This window comes from Lynx canadensis, chromosome C1, assembly GCF_007474595.2.
Source record: "Lynx canadensis isolate LIC74 chromosome C1, mLynCan4.pri.v2, whole genome shotgun sequence".
In the NCBI taxonomy this organism is placed as follows: Eukaryota; Metazoa; Chordata; class Mammalia; order Carnivora; family Felidae; genus Lynx; species Lynx canadensis.
Window position 1 is genome coordinate 164,006,691 of NC_044310.1, and position 16,332 is coordinate 164,023,022.

At 35.1% G+C, this 16,332-nt stretch overlaps 1 protein-coding gene across 1 annotated transcript in view; it reads left to right on the forward strand.

The window, feature by feature from the left end:
* MTX2 (metaxin 2) overlaps nucleotides 1–16,332 on the forward strand; it is a 65,832-nt gene that overhangs the window by 39,409 nt on the left and 10,091 nt on the right. The window contains exons 4-9 of the mRNA XM_030325562.2: nucleotides 6,304–6,376; nucleotides 10,937–11,013; nucleotides 12,268–12,360; nucleotides 12,868–12,906; nucleotides 13,292–13,417; nucleotides 14,505–14,581. Coding sequence (XP_030181422.1) covers nucleotides 6,304–6,376; nucleotides 10,937–11,013; nucleotides 12,268–12,360; nucleotides 12,868–12,906; nucleotides 13,292–13,417; nucleotides 14,505–14,581 — 485 coding nt within the window. The remainder of the gene's footprint in view (nucleotides 1–6,303; nucleotides 6,377–10,936; nucleotides 11,014–12,267; nucleotides 12,361–12,867; nucleotides 12,907–13,291; nucleotides 13,418–14,504; nucleotides 14,582–16,332) is intronic.

Sequence of the window (16,332 nt, forward strand, 5' to 3'; positions counted from 1 at the left end):
AGACCAAGAGCTGAGCTGAAGTCAGATGCGTAACACTGAACTGATTGAGCCACTCATCACCCCTGGAGTTAGGAATTTTAGATTCAGGTTTGCTACTAATATTAATAGACATTTGAGTTGCTCCCCGTATTTGATTATTAGGATCAAGCTGCTTAAAAGCATTTTTGTATATGTGTATGTTAGTGGCTATAAGCCTTGTTTCTTTTTGATATATTTCTGGGAATGGAATTGTTGGCTGATAGGGTAGTCATGTGCTTAGTAGAAATGACCAAACATTTTCAAGGTGGTTGGATTAATTTACACTCCCACCAGTAAGTAATATATGAGAGGCTTGTCACAAATAAAAACAGTCCACTGTCCTATCCTTTTCCTATCCCAAATCTGGATATCCAGAGATAACTACTTTCATTTCTTTTAGCTGTATTATTTTTCCAGGTATTTACCTCTGTATTTTTAAGTAAGATGCTTATGTTACTACATCATTTAAAAATTTTGCAATTCCCCTCTTACAACTCCCCTCCCTCTCCTCCATCTTCCCAATAGTGTTTTCACTTTTTGGATTAAATTAATATTCAGTGTTTACATTATAATTAGAATATAAGTGTTGATCTCAATTGAGTGGCTCAGTGTACTATGAACATATTCTTTCTCTATGATTTTCCTCCCCTTGGGTTAATAATTGTTTTATTTAATTCATTTGAGTAGTTTTCTCTCTTAAACTCTGACTGGTCTATACTACTCCCCCTCACAGTGGCCAAATACATCAGATCCTTTTTGTCTTTTCTCTCAGAAATACTACCTTGGAAACTCCTGTTCCTTCTGCTTTAATTGGAACAGTTCCTTCCTCTGTTGGCTGCAGGGCTGTTTTCTTATGACTGCTATTCATCATCATCCAGGGAATTCTTTTTGCTTTTATGTTGGATCCCCATATTCTCTGGATCCTGTATTCTTTTTTTTTTTTCTTGGTTTATTATTTTTATTGTACAGCACATTCTTCATTGGCTTCCTGAGAAAGGATACATGGGCAATAAAAATGTAAAGACATTGCTTATGTGGTACTGTTTTTATTCTGTCTTCACATTTCATTAATACCTTGGCCGCATGTAGAATTTTAGGCTGACAAGATTTTTTGAAGCCCTTGTATTACCATCGAGCTTTCAGAGTTGCTCTTTGAGACACTGAATGTCATTGTCATTTATCTGCTCATTCCTTTGTATGGTTCACTTTTCGTTTTCCTTTTTTCCCCTTTCCTTTCCTTTCTTTCTCTCCCTTCTTCTCTCCCTCCTTTCCTCCTTCCTTTCCGTATGCTTGTTCAGATCCCTTAACCTCTTTATATGTTTGTGTGTTCCCATATTAAAAGAGGCATATTTGTTGTACCTACCGCTCGGACAAAGCTCTTATGCAAGTACCTGGTGCCTAGTAAGTGCTAAATAAATATTAACCATTATAATTTTTCTTTGAAGTTGTCTTCTCTGTATTTTTTGTTTCCTGTCAGTTCCTTTTTTGTGGCTTGTTTTGGCTCTGTATTTTATGTTCGAGGCTTTCCTCAAGCATCTATTGATCTGTCCTAACAATTTATATTTAAGAGTGAGACACTAAAAAGCTGATGGGGAGATGAGGGACTTTTTGACGTGTGGACTTCACTGTAGACTGATTGCACAGTGAGCTGCCATTTTTGTTGGCGGCTGTCCCAACCTCTCCCACCCCTACTATCATATCAGCATTTGTAGGGCTTTTCTATAGTTATCTCTCTTATCTTGGAGGTACTCAAATTCGTTACCAGCATGAGAGCTGAGAGGGGAGAGGGGGTGCTGTGGGTCTCTTTGGTCTGTGCGTACACTCTGCCTTCATGTTCCTCTTTTCAGTGTAACAGCCCCAACCCACCCAGTTCCGCCCTGCTGTGCTGCTTGAGCCTTGAGTCAGGAGTCTCTCTGGTTGGGTTTCTTCAGAGAATGGACCTCTGTCTCCTACCAGGTTGGGGGTGGACTAGTTGTGTGATACTTATACACACTTTCAGCTACTCTTTTTTTTTTCAACGTTTTTTTTTTTTTAATTTTATTTTTGGGACAGAGAGAGACAGAGAGGGAGACACAGAATCGGAAACAGGCTCCAGGATCTGAGCCATCAGCCCAGAGCCCGACGCGGGGCTCGAACTCACGGACCGCGAGATCGTGACCTGGCTGAAGTCGGACGCTTAACCGACTGCGCCACCCAGGCGCCCCTCAGCTACTCTTATTTTTAGTCCTTTACCTCACCTCCACCCTCTGTGGTACGTGGTGCCTCCAGTTTTGGAATCTTCCTAGTTTCTGTGATGTGGACACATTGATTTTTTTCCTCTGTATGCTCTTGGGTTTCAGCTTCCTCTGCCCTAAGTCTGCTTTCCATCTGACAAAAATGGGCAGATATTTCTGGTCTGCTTTGGTCTCCTCTCCCCTTCTTTGTGTCTTTCTGGGTTTATCAGTTTTCTATTTCTTCACTGTTATTTTGGTAGATTTTTAGAGGATTACAGAGATAAATGTGTAACTTCAGTTCTTTATGTTTAGTTATCCATGATCTGGTATTACTTTTTATATTTTTTAGGAAATAAAAAAAATGTATCAACATTGCTTCAATGAATTTTTTTTGATGTTATGAATTTAATTTATTTAATATGTTGAAACTACATCAAGCTTATTAAATTTCAGAGTTTAGAAGTCAGGTACTGGGTTCTGTGTGTGTATATGTGTGTGTGTGTTAAAAAATCCCTTACCATTCGGGGCGCCTGGGTGGCTCAGTTGGTTAGGCGACTGACTTTGGCTCAGGTCATGATCTCGCAGTTTGTGAGTTCGAGCCCTGCGTTGGGCTCTGTGCTGACAGCTCAGAGCCTGGAGCCTACTTCAGATTCTGCTCTTCCCCCTCTCTGTATCCCTCCCCTGCTCATGCTCTGTGTCTCTCTCTCAATAATAATATACATTAAAAAAAAATTAAAAATTCCTTACCATTCAAAGAAAATATATTTATTGGCTGTAGGTTTAATTTATTCATTCTTAAATTCTTAGTTTTCACATGTTAATAAATTTATCTCATCATTTTATCAGTTGGAGTTGCTCAGAATAAACCCTATTTAGTTTAGTTTTTTTTTTTTTTAATTGAAAATATTATGGTGCTTAATGTGTCACTGTCATCAAAAGTTGATTGATCAAGTGCAGAGTTTATGAGCACTCTCATATTGTGCAGATTGTTTTTATAATATTTAGCCTGATCACTTTCAGATGATGTCAGCCTGTCTTGCTAAGATGTCTTCTGTGCACTGATTACCATTGCTGTAGATCTGTATTGTCTAATAGAACTTCCTGTGATGATGTAAATGTTCATACCAATAAATATGGGTAGCCATTAGCCACATGTGGCTATAGGGTACTTGAAATGTGGCTAGTGTGACTGGGGAACTGAATTAAAAATTTTATTGAATTTTAATTAATTTAAATTTAAGTTAAATAGCCACCGGTGACTGGTGGCTACCATATTGGACAGCACAGTTATTGAACATTATTCTGATAGTATGTGCTAAGTTTTTGGTGCAGATTATTTTATATTATTAATCACTTGAATTAGTTTGGAATAAAATGTCCAGCGGAGGAATAGGAGTTAGCTGAGTTACCCTAATTTCCTTATTATAATTAAAACTACATTTTTCTTTGGATTCACATGGGAATAAAAATATGCAGACTGCAATTTCAGAATTGAAAATAAAATGTGTTTTAGGTTGGTGCATCATTCCAACCTAAGAAGGAGATTGAAAGTGAAAGCGAAAATTGAAAATTCTATTTTGGGACCTCTCAGAAATTTTCTTCCATCCTACAAGATAAAGGAGGAACACTGTTTGGATCAAAGCTTGGTTTGGATTTAAAGTTTTTATATTCTCAAAGACAGTTATGGTAATGTTCTGGTTTGCATTTTTAATATTTGGATAAAATGTTCTGTTTGTGACATCAGACTTCCTTATAAACTGCAGGTTAATTTATAAAATTTCTTCTGAATGAAGGATGAAGGTTAATTGTAGTAAATGTTGTAAAATTAATCTTTGGCTAACTAGAATTATGTCATCAATTGAGGTCTGTGGTGAATTGAGCATTGCTAAATTGCTAACCTTTTTTTATAAAGTAAAAAAGTAGGGGTGCCTGGGTAGCTCAGTCGGTTGAGCGTCCGATTTCGGCTCAGGTCATGATCTCGCAGTCCGTGAGTTCGAGCCCTGCGTCGGGCTCTGTGCTGACAGCTCGGAGCCCGGAGCCTGTTTCAGATTCTGTGTCTCCCTCTCTCTCTGACCCTCCCCTGTTCATGCTCTGTCTCTCTCTGTCTCAAAAATAAATAAACATTAAAAAAAAAGTAAAAAAGTTAAAAATTCACAGGACTGGAAACATGGCTTTGATTGCAGAACATTACCATTTTGCTTAATTTTTTTTGGTGAAATATAGCTTTTTGGAATAAAGATTAGTACAGTTACCACTATACATTTAGTTTAGCAAAATATACCATATTTACTATTTTTAGAGTATTGTAATTGTTAACAGGGGAATATTATCCAAACATTTGAGAAGATAATGTTAAGATAATATTTCAGATTCTTTTTGTTCTTCTCTGAAGGCCTCAATCCCCTTATGCCTTCATTCTCAGCAGATGATTTCGTCTCCCATTTCACAGGATGTGAGCATTCTCATTTTCTTGTCCTTCTTGCTCAGCATCTTGAAGTTTAGAAGTCAGGTACTGACTTCACTGACACTGACCACCCCTTGCATTGGAGTAGCAAGCTGTCCTGTTTTCTGACAAATAACCAGATCCCTCTACCTGTGCTCTTACATCCCTTTTTACCTTCTCATGGATCTTGTATGCCTGTTGTTCTCCCTGTTTCTTATCATTTCAGTGTGTTTTTGCTGTCTTTTTTTTTCAAGCTCAACCTTTCTCCCTCATCGAGTACCACTACATATTAATAGAAGGAGGACCCTTCTAATTCCCTTCTTCCTTTTCTTCTCATCCATTCTTGTTGAAAGAGCTGTTGATACTTACTGTCTCTAATTCTTCCGTTCTGAACAATTTGTGTTTTAATAAGCCTTCCACATAATTTTGATCCTAGTCTATACCTGTGGGTCAGTCAAGTAGTTCACTATTATAAATTGGAAGCACAGGTTATGGTATTTAGATGACAGTGTGCACTTACACAGAATCAGCTTTTGGTTGGTTGAGGTGGGGTTTAAAGCTAGACACAGTAATTGTTGGTGCATCAGTTAGAATTAGGTTTGGCTAGGAGTTATAGAGGACCCAAATAGTAGAGACTTGAAAAGATAGAAGTTTATTTCTTTTTCTTATAAACACAGGTAATCTAGGTTCGGTGATTACCAAGGAACTAGGCATCTTTCCCCTTGTTGCTCTGCCATCTTCTCTCAGCTTCTGCTTCATGGTTGGGTTTGACTGCTGTGGCTGTAGACATCCTTTTCATATTCCAGTGAGCAGGAGGGAAAAACAGAGGAGCGGTCATATCCATTATTTTTGAAGAAACTTCCCAGCCGTTGCCCAGAACTTTAAGTCCCATTGGTCAGAATTTAGACATTGGTCACATCCAGCTGTAAGGAAGACTGGGAAATAAACTTATTTCATGCAGCCTCGTGTGAAGATACAATTCGTGATTTTTAAAAAGTGATTGCATAACATTACATGATTTGGATTCACCGTAAATAATTTACCTGTTCTTTATTGTTAGACATTTAAGTTGCTTGTGAAATTTTTGTTACTTATAAACACAGTGAAAACCAACAACTTATGTCTTTAAAAAGTGAATTGGTAAGCATAAAGCTACACATTAGAATACTGAGTATATAAGAGAGAACTTGGAAGTAGCAAAAATAACATTTTGAGAATTTTCCTCTAAGACAAAGATGAAGATCCTGTAAAGAATAGTGGAATTAAGCAATACCTTGTAAAATTTGGACTTTATAGTCATCTATTAAAGAAGGTTAAACCAATACATAGTATTGCTGACTTATATAAACTAATGGAATAAAATAAGTGTGGATAATTTACATTTTTTAAAGTGTGTATAAATGCTCTAAGTGTCATACATACATTTACTGGGTGTCTAAGTCCTTGATTTTTTTAGCACTGAAATGACATTTGATTTTGTTCGGACAAGTATTTTACTTTAAATTGATTCATTCTTTTCCAATAAAGTTACTCTATGAGCTTTTGCTCAAGTTTAGAAAATAAGTAAAAAGTTTTGTTCAAATATATATCTACTTTCACTAGGCTAATTATACTTGTATTGACTTGCAGGCCTTTTTGCAAATGTGTAACCTGCCTGTCAAAGTGGTTTGTAGGGCAAATGCAGAATATATGTCTCCATCTGGTAAGTTTTTTTTTTTTTTTTTTTTTAATTCTCTGTTAATATTCTGTATTGGTGAAATTGTAGTGATAGTTCAGTTTGTACCTAGATTTTTTTGTTTTGTTTACCCTTTGAAGACTTTTCCCATGGTTTTATGAAGTAACAGTTGTAAACTTGATAATCTTTGGGCGGACATGGCTGTTCATTTCAACTCTGCGGTCATAGATGGTTAGTGGAAAGTCACAGTAAATATTAAGAAATATTAAGAAAATACATAATCTCAGATATCCCCAATCTTATTTACATAGTGCTGTTTCCACTTCAGAAAACAAATTTTAATATTAATGAATCCATTCATTATTAAACACACTTCTCTAAACTATGTCCTCTTATTATTCAGAGGGAAGAAGAGAGTGTGGAATAATTAATTTGTCAAAGATCTTAAGGTCATCTCTGAAAGCTTTTGGTTTCTAATTATTTCTTTTTTATTTTTATTTCAACAGGTTTTAAAATACTTTTTATTAAGATTTTAGTCTTTCTGCTATTTTTTATAATCAGTGTTGCCTTTTCTGTGTGTCATGTATTAGTAGATTAGGGTACAATTTTAAATAAATATGGTTCAGATAAATTTTTTTTTAATTGTAATTTTCAGTTTTTTAATTTTTTAATTTTTTTTAACATTTATTTATTCTTGGGAGAGAGAGAGAGAGACATAGCGTGAGAAGGGGAGGGGGGCAGAGAGAGAGGTAGACACAGAATCTGAAGCAGGCTCCAGGCTTTGAGCTCTGAGCTGTCAGCACAGAGCCGGATATGGGGCTTGAACCTATGAACTGCAAGATCATGACCCGAACCGAAGTTGGTCGTCTAACCAACCGAGCCACCCAGGTGCCCCTGGTTCAGATAATTTTTAATATAAAAATATAGTGCCACAAAGCTGATAAATATTAACTAAAATTGGTATGGATTATAATTATGGTTTTGCTGCTACAGTAATAACACAGAATCGCTCGTATTAATCGTACATTAATAATCTACATTTATAGATTTATGAATATACATTTTAAAACATCTCCATAAAAGAATTTCTAGATTTGTAAACATAGACATGTTTTAGATTCTTGAAGCACATTAATTAACTCATTTTCTGTTATTTTTGTATAGAAATTTTATAAACTTTCTGAATTCTGGTGAAATGAATTATATTGGGTTCTGTCCATTTTTTCCTTTATGTAGTCATACAAAAAGAGTGTAGCTATGCATACAAAAATGTTAATAATCTAATACTAAAGTTACTATCCTTGGCAAATGAGGAAAAGCCATGTGGTTCATCCACCTGTTTCCTAAAATGACTGTACTAAGTATCACCTAGGTGATATTTTGAAAGACAAATACTGTAGAGGCTACAAATCATACATATATACATATATACATTCATAGGGAGGAGTCTCCCATAAGTAGATGAAAATGGCACTTTCTCTTAAGGCATTTATTTAAATTGTATCATATGACTAGTATTACTCTTTCATCATATGATTTGGGGTGATCAAGGGATGTTTTATTTGTTGGAATAATCTTGTTCTAGTAGATTTTTAAAGCAGAGAGCATCATGGAGTAATCAGAAGACTGCTTGGCTAAGAGCTACGAAATTTTTACTCTAATCCTTCTGTGACCTTGTCACTTATTAACAGTTTCCTTGGGAAATTTCCCTTCTCTTTTATGAGTGTCAGTGACTTCATCTGTAATATGTGGTGATTGCATTAGATGGTATCCGGGGTTCTTTTTGTTTCTAATATTTTCTTTTTTTTTTAATTTTTTTTATTTATTTTTTTTTAATTTTTTTTTTTTTTCAACGTTTATTTATTTTTGGGACAGAGAGACAGAGCATGACCGGGGGAGGGGCAGAGAGAGAGGGAGACACAGAATCGGAAACAGGCTCCAGGCTCTGAGCCATCAGCCCAGAGCCCGACGCGGGGCTCGAACTCACAGACTGCAAGATCGTGACCTGGCTGAAGTCAGACGCTTAACCGACTGCGCCACCCAGGCGCCCCTCTAATATTTTCTGAATCTACAAACTTGCTTGCTTTCTTCTTGCTTCCTTTAAAGACAAAAATTCTTTTTTAAAAGCACTTTTTAAAAAAAATCTTTATTTTAAGTAGGCTCCATGCCCAATTGTGGGGCTTGAACTCACGACTCTGAGATCAAGAGTTGCATGCTCTACCAACTGAGCCAGCCAGGAGCCCTTAAAAACAAAAGTTGAAAAAATGATTATTTTGCATAAAATAAGAAATAGGGCCCTCAGATTTTTTTTTTAATGGTCTTTGATTGGTGCCAGCGAATAAATGTCTCACTGTGCTTTTGCCTGGTACTTGCAATAATAAGGATGTAACAATGGCTCCACTTTTTTTTTAAGTTTGTTTATTTATTTTGAGAGAGAGAGAGAGTGCGTATGAATATGGGAGGGGCAGAGAGAGAGAGAGAGAGAGAGAGAGAGAGAGAGGAGGAGGAGGAGGAGAGAGAATCCTAAGCAGACTGTGCTGTTACCACAGAGCCCAAGGCAGGGCTCAAACTCATGAACCTTGAGATCATGACCTGAGCTGAAATCAGGAGTCAGATGCTTAACTGTCTGAGCCACCCAGACACCCCAACATTGGCTCCACTTTAAGTCAGGCTAGTGACAAAAAACATTATTTACTTCTAATTTGTTGCCTTGATTTTTATATATATATCTTTATATTTAGAGATGTATGCGTACTCTGCTTTCCTGCTTCATAATCTACAATACTGAAAAAATATTTTTTTAAATTTATTTTTGAGAGAGAGAGCATGCACGGGCAAGGGGCAGAGAGAGGGGGACAGAGGATCTGACGTGGGCTCCGTGCTGAGAGCAGAGAGCAGAGAGCCCCATGGGGGGCTAGAACTTGCGAACCAGAGATCATGCCCTGAGCCGAAGTCAGATGCTTAACTGAGCCACCCCAGTGCCCAATACTCAAAGTATTTTTAAGAAAAGAAATAAAATACAAACCAAACTGGTTATTGAAAATGAGAAGTACACTTTGCTTTCAAAATGCTATGCCCTAAAAATAGCTTTAGTCTAGGCATTTATCCACACATAGTTTTCATTCTTAGATCATTTTATCTCAGACGACCTGTGCTATTTCTAGCATTATAGTACTTAACAAAGATTTTATCTCAAGCTAAAAAACACTATGACCCAATACTTTTTTACTTACTGACCCAATAAATTTACCAGTACTTATTTTTTACTTAGTTTTTACTTATTTACTAATTTTACTTATTTACCCAGTACTTATTTACCCAAATAAATTCTTCTCACCTTTGCAAGATTAGAAGAAAGGTATGTGGAATGCAGTGTTTTTATACTGGTATCATGGAAATGTCTTCTAAATACATCAATAGAGTTGTTTCCCCGAAGGCCTGCCTTTCCCTTATAATGCACGTTATTTTATGGATGTAGGTGAAGCTTTTGTTGGTGCTGTGCACCTCATCCTTTACCCTAGGTCTGCATGAGGCCGAGAGGAGTCAATCTGTTGAAAAGGACCATGAAGAAGCCTGCTGTTAGTGTGAACTCTGAATTAGGTCTGACAGCAGATTTCATCCTCTAGCTTTTGGGGTGAACTTCATTGCTGTTTGGAGACTATTAGCCTCTCTGATAATTTTGTCAACTATTAGTTTTTATAAAAATGAAATATTAGTTTTTTAATGTGACATTTATAGAGAGAAGCCAGTTTTTATAAGCATACTTTTATTTTTTTCCCCCAAATATGTCTGGGAACATACTTTGTATTAGAATTCATAAACTAGCATACCTTCAAAGATTGTTAATTCTCTTAATTCCTGATTTTTTTTGAGTCAAAGACATTTATTAATGTACCATTATGTGCTTAAGATATTGAACTTACGTGTCTGAGGTTTAAAAGTAGATGTAAAAAGAAGTCATCTTCTTAAATGTAGTTTAAAAATAGATTGATTCATTGGACTCTGAAGAGAAAGACCCACTGCATTTCTTACAAATCTATCAGTGGTTGTGAACCAATGTCCTGCCTATTCGTGTAAATTGAATAATTAGTGTTTACTGCTATAGAGTGACTTGTCAGTGTTAGTTCTGCAAAGGGAATATTATTGTGGTCGGTTACTATATGCAGGTGAGAATTCTAGAAATGAATCTCCTTTTTTTCTTTTAAAATTAGTAATTGTTTATAGAATTTGGGGTGCCTGGGTGGCTCAGTCATTTAAGTGTCCAACTCTTGATTTTGGCTTAGGTTATGATCTCAGAGTTTGAGAGTTTTAGCCCCACATTGGACTTCATGCTGATAGCTCAGGGCCTGCTTGGGATCTTCTCTCCCTCTCTTTCTAATCCTCCCCTGCTCATGCTCTCTCTCCTCTCTCTCTGTCTCTGTCTCTCTCTTAACGTAAATAAACTTAAAAAAATAGTTTATAGAATTTAACATACACATTTATAATTTTCAAAAGTTACAGGATTACAAGAGCAGTATATTAATAAAACATTCCATTTTTATGTTAATTTACTGAAAGTATTTTCATACATTTCTTTTTCCTCAACAGGTAAAGTACCTTTTATTCATGTAGGAAATCAAGTAGTATCAGAACTTGGTCCAATAGTCCAATTCGTTAAAGCAAAGGTAATAAAAAAGATATTAAATATATTTGATCACAGTTACTCTTAAGTCATTCATCATTCTTTAGCATGTCTTAACATTTACATTGATTTTAACCTAGTTTCATAAAATGCCAATATAAACTAGTGGAGAAATATTTCTAAAGTGGAAGTTTTTTTCCCTCGTAATGTAAATCAATGGCAAAAGATGTAATTTGATCTTTACAAAATGGTAGATAAGTTTCTAACTTACACTTATGAGAATTTTGGTCATAAATGAAAACTTAGGTTGTTATAAAATGTTGAGTTAACCTTTGAGAAGGAAATATAGGATATATTTGGAAGTTGAATATTAATATATACATTTGAATTTTTCAGCTTACGTTTTAATACTTATAAAGGACAACCCCCCACTAACATTTTGGGGAACATCTTTCCAGACTTTTTCTTGGCATATATAGAAAAATATAGATCTTACTATTATGTGCTATTTTGCAACCTGCCTTTTAAAATCATCAATATGTTTGGAAATTCTTCCATGTTAATGACTACAGAAATACATCATCCTTTTAAATTCTTGTATAGTATTCTTTTATATGGATGTATTATAACTTATTCACTTAAGTCTTTATTGATGGACACATTAAGTTGTAGTCAGGTTTTGGCTCTTACTGAGTGTTCAGGTAAATATTTTCTATACACACCTTTGTAAACTCGTCAGATTATCTTTTTAGGATAAATTCCGAAGAGTGATACTGTGATGTTAAAGGGGGTGTGCATTTTTAAAATCTCACCACAGATGGTTGTATTGAACTAAAGGATATACCATTTTATGCATTTTTTCATTATTATAGTATATTAGAATTTAAAAATTAATGTCTGTTTCCCTATACGTTTACTAACATTTTTTTCAACTTTGACCACTTTATAAGTAACACATGTCAATCTTCCAGCAGTTATTTTATTACTAATAAGGTTGGTCTCTTAGAAAAAAAGGTTTACTGATCATTCTTGTTTTCTTCTTTTGTGAAATAATTGAAAATTTAATTTTGTCTACACTTTTATGATAGCATAGAAATACTACTTACTAATATTTTGTAGTGATAGCAGATAATTAATGATTTTTCATATAAAATTTTAGGAGATATTCTAGAAGTTTATTGGACATTTGTCATAAAACCATTGATGTAAAAAGTTATATTATTTGGTAGTAAGATAACTGAAAAGTTTTTCTCTATTTAATACGATGCTCTTTTAAATTTTTTTAAATTCCCTTTAGGGCCATTCTCTTAGTGATGGACTGGATGAAGTCCAAAAAGCAGAAATGAAAGCCTACATGGAATTAGTCAACAATATGCTGTTGACTGCAGAGGTATAATAGAAGATAATAGGCCTTGAAAATAAGCTTTTCCTCTTACAAAAGATAATCTTTCTTATGGGTTATTTTAAAATTATTGAGAAATAGGAATATAGTCTGTCAATTCTCGGACTAGGATGGTTCCTGGAATTATTTGGTTATTATGTTTGAACAAGTTGCCTGGCATTTCAGATCTAGTTTTTCTATTTGTAAAAAGGAGTGATTCTTGCCCATTCGTTATTTGACTTTGGGCTTGGGACGTTTACTTCATTCATATCTGTAAAATACTTTGATGATATTTAGAGATACACTACTATATGAATAAGAAATACTTTTATTCAGTACTACCATCAATTAAATTTAATAATTCTGTATAGCAACATTAGCCAAAGGAGGGAAACTGTGTTACGTGTGACATTTATAGGGTTGGCTCATAAAAAATCACCATGGCAGAAAATAATTTTCTTTATCCATTTTCTCTTTGGTGTTCTAAAGTTCTAGTGACTGTTCTTTTGTTCCTAGTTGTATCTTCAGTGGTGTGATGAAGCTACAGTAGGGGAGGTGAGTGGTTCTGCAGCATTTATCTTAATTAAAATTTAATGAGAAAACACTTTTGCTCAGAATCTTAAGTCCCTGCTCATAAATGAAACATTGTGGTTTATACCATTAGTGATATAGTTTTTCACTTACTTTAATTTTGCTTGCACATACATTTTAGGGAAGCTATGTGTCATCGTTTGATATAACTGGTTGCAAAGTACATAAAAGTTTATATATTTTTAAAGGGAATGGCTTAAAATTTTAATTTTTTAGCTTGCAAGCTGTGTGTTTTTTTCAGATTGCTGTGTTTGTGTTCTGAAAATATGTTTTCCTGAGTATTCTGTTTGTAAAAACAGGCATTGTTTTTAGAAAGAATCGTGTTGATAACAAAATCCTTTTGTTCTAGATCACTCATGCTAGATATGGATCTCCTTACCCTTGGCCCCTGAATCATATTTTGGCCTACCAGAAACAGTGGGAAGTCAAACGTAAGATGAAAGCTATTGGATGGGGTAACAAGACTCTGGACCAGGTGAGTTCAGACTGAAGTTGACAAAAGCCTCAACTTTAATGCATTAAGAAATTCATTTTTTATATTTAGGTTTTTTTAATTAAAAAAATTAAGAAAATTTTTGCTCTTATTTTTTTCTGACTTGAAGTGGTTTTTATTTGTTTTATAAACAAATTACGTAACACAGAAAAATTCAAAAAGGAAATAGAGATTGCTTGAAATCCTACCACGTAGAAATTGCCACTGCTATTTGGAGAACATTCTTCTGGATATCTCTTAATAACACTTGCCTTAAATGGGATCATGTTATACCTGTCACTCTATAATCTGATTTTTTTTTTTCCCATTCACCAGTACATCGTGGGCATCTTTTATGTCAGTAAATGTAGATCTGCAACATCAGAATTTAAAAACAAACAAACAAACAAAAAAAACCCTGTTAAATACAGTGCTTAATACATCTGTTTTTTTTTTTTTTTTTTTAATCTTAAATTTACTGAAGTAGCAAAATTAAAAAAATACGTATCTGGTCAAGGTCATGAGATTGAACTAATTCAGTCATTAAACTAATGTCTCTTTTCCAAGGCTACGCGTAGTCCTAGCAGCCAGTTTACCGATGTGTGCCATTGGCCACCAGGGGGATTGGGTAAATGAATAGGGATTGAGTAAATGACATAAATCCATCTCCACTAGCAGGAAGACCACTCATATGCTTTTACTCATGGTAGGTCAGTAGTGTCATCTTTATGAAACAAGCTTTTTAATATATGTAAGATCATTTGAATATATGGATTCAGGAAAACATTTTTGTAGGGTGTGGAGTTTTGAGAAAAACTTTCTTGATAGTAATCCTTATAAGTAATGTAAGTGTACTTGTGTTTAAAGGAAAGCTGTTCTCACATTGTCTTCCTGTTTGTTATATAGAAAGTATCGCTTATGAAAAAAATATGGCTTATGTTCTGTATGTGTTCTGTAGTCCAATTTAAATATATTATAAAAAGTTACCTATATTTATATTTTTGTTATAAACTGTGGTGCAGACTGTTAGACACATTTTATTGTTTTGCTAATTTAAACATTTTTCTTTGTGGTCCGTTGCCTTTGTTAGGTCTTAGAAGATGTAGACCAGTGCTGTCAAGCACTTTCTCAAAGACTGGGAACACAACCATATTTCTTCAATAAGCAGTAAGAAAGTTTATCTTTTTTGAGTTTCTTTTCTATATTGTTAGGTACAAACTTATTCTATCGTAGAGGGATTGTTTTATCAGTATTTGTGGAAAGATTTTGGTATATTTAAATTCATTTTTGCCCTCATTAGACATTTACTTAGCACTTCTTGGCTATCAGACACAGCTCTAGGCTCTGGGAGACTCAAATTTCTAAAATGTAGCCCTTGCCGTTAAAAATTTGTCTTCAGGGCAGACATGTAAACCAGTCATTATTGTCTGATAGGATAGAGGTGCTACTATGGGTAGTTCCAGATGCTGTGTTTGGAACTACATAATCTTAATAAAATTCTGCATTTGCAAAGTACTGTTAAAACATGAAGTGTAGCTATACTTTTTTATATAGGGTGATACCCTGGGGAGTAGAAGAGTGAATAAAAATAAACCATTAAAAACATTGTTGGATGGACAAACACTATTATGAACTTATCTTTTTTTTTTTTTTTTTTTTTTTTAATTTTTTTTTCAACGTTTATTTAGTTTTGGGACAGAGAGAGACAGAGCATGAACGGGGGAGGGGCAGAGAGAGAGGGAGACACAGAATCAGAAACAGGCTCCAGGCTCTGAGCCATCAGCCCAGAGCCCGACGCGGGGCTCGAACTCACGGACCGCGAGATCGTGACCTGGCTGAAGTCGGACGCTTAACCGACTGAGCCACCCAGGCGCCCCTGAACTTATCTTTTAAAAGTTAATGAAAATTGGGGTGCCTGGGTGGCTCAGTTGGTTAAGTGTCCGACTTCGGCTCAGGTGATGATCTTGAAGTTTGTAGGTTCGAGCCCCACATCAGGCTCTCTTTTGTCAGCATGGAACCCACTTCAGATCCTCTGTCCCCCTTTCTGTGCGTGTTCCCCACAGGTTTTCTCTATCTCAGAATAAAGAAATAAACTTAAATAAAAATAAAAAAAAAATAGGTCTGTAAGTTGTGCTTTAATTTTAAAAGTTAATGAAAATATTTGTAAAGCACAGAAATGAGTATGAAGGATGTAGGTCAAATATGTATGTATGTATATATAAATTGAATAATTCATGTTTAAGACAGAATTATTTTGTAATCTGGAAAAGAGTATCAAGGCAAAGAATGAATTTTCCTTTTTTAAAAGAAATGTTAGAATTTGGGGCCCCTGGGTGGCTCAGTTGGTTAAGTGTCCGACTTCCGCTCGGGTCATGATCTCCTGGTTTGTGAATTCGAGCCCCCTGTTGGGCTCTGTGCTGACAGCTCAGAGCCTGGAGCCTGCTTTGGATTCTGTGTCTCCCTCTGTCTGGCCCTCCCCCGCTCATGCTTGCTCGCTCGGGCTCGCTCTCTCAAAAATAAACATTAAAAAAATTTTTTTAAAAATGTTACAATTTTAATATGTCAGAATCAACCTGTGATACAATTTAAGATGGGCCTAAATTAGCATTTTAATCACACTGTTTTATGTAGAAATTCTAGACTTTTCTTGGCTCTGTAATACAAATTTTTGCTTTTTAGATTGGTAATTTTAAAAAGGTTTATTTGCTATTGTTTATTATATCTTTCTAGGCAGTCATCTTCTGTAGCCACGTCAAACATCTTTTGGTATAGATATTAATATTTGTAACAAACACAACTGTGGTGATAGCTTAGAAATATTTGTTATATTAAGGAAGGGATGCCTGGGTGGCTCAGTTGGTGAAGTGTCTGACTCTTGATTTAGTCTCAGGTCATGATCTCACAATTTCATGGGTTTG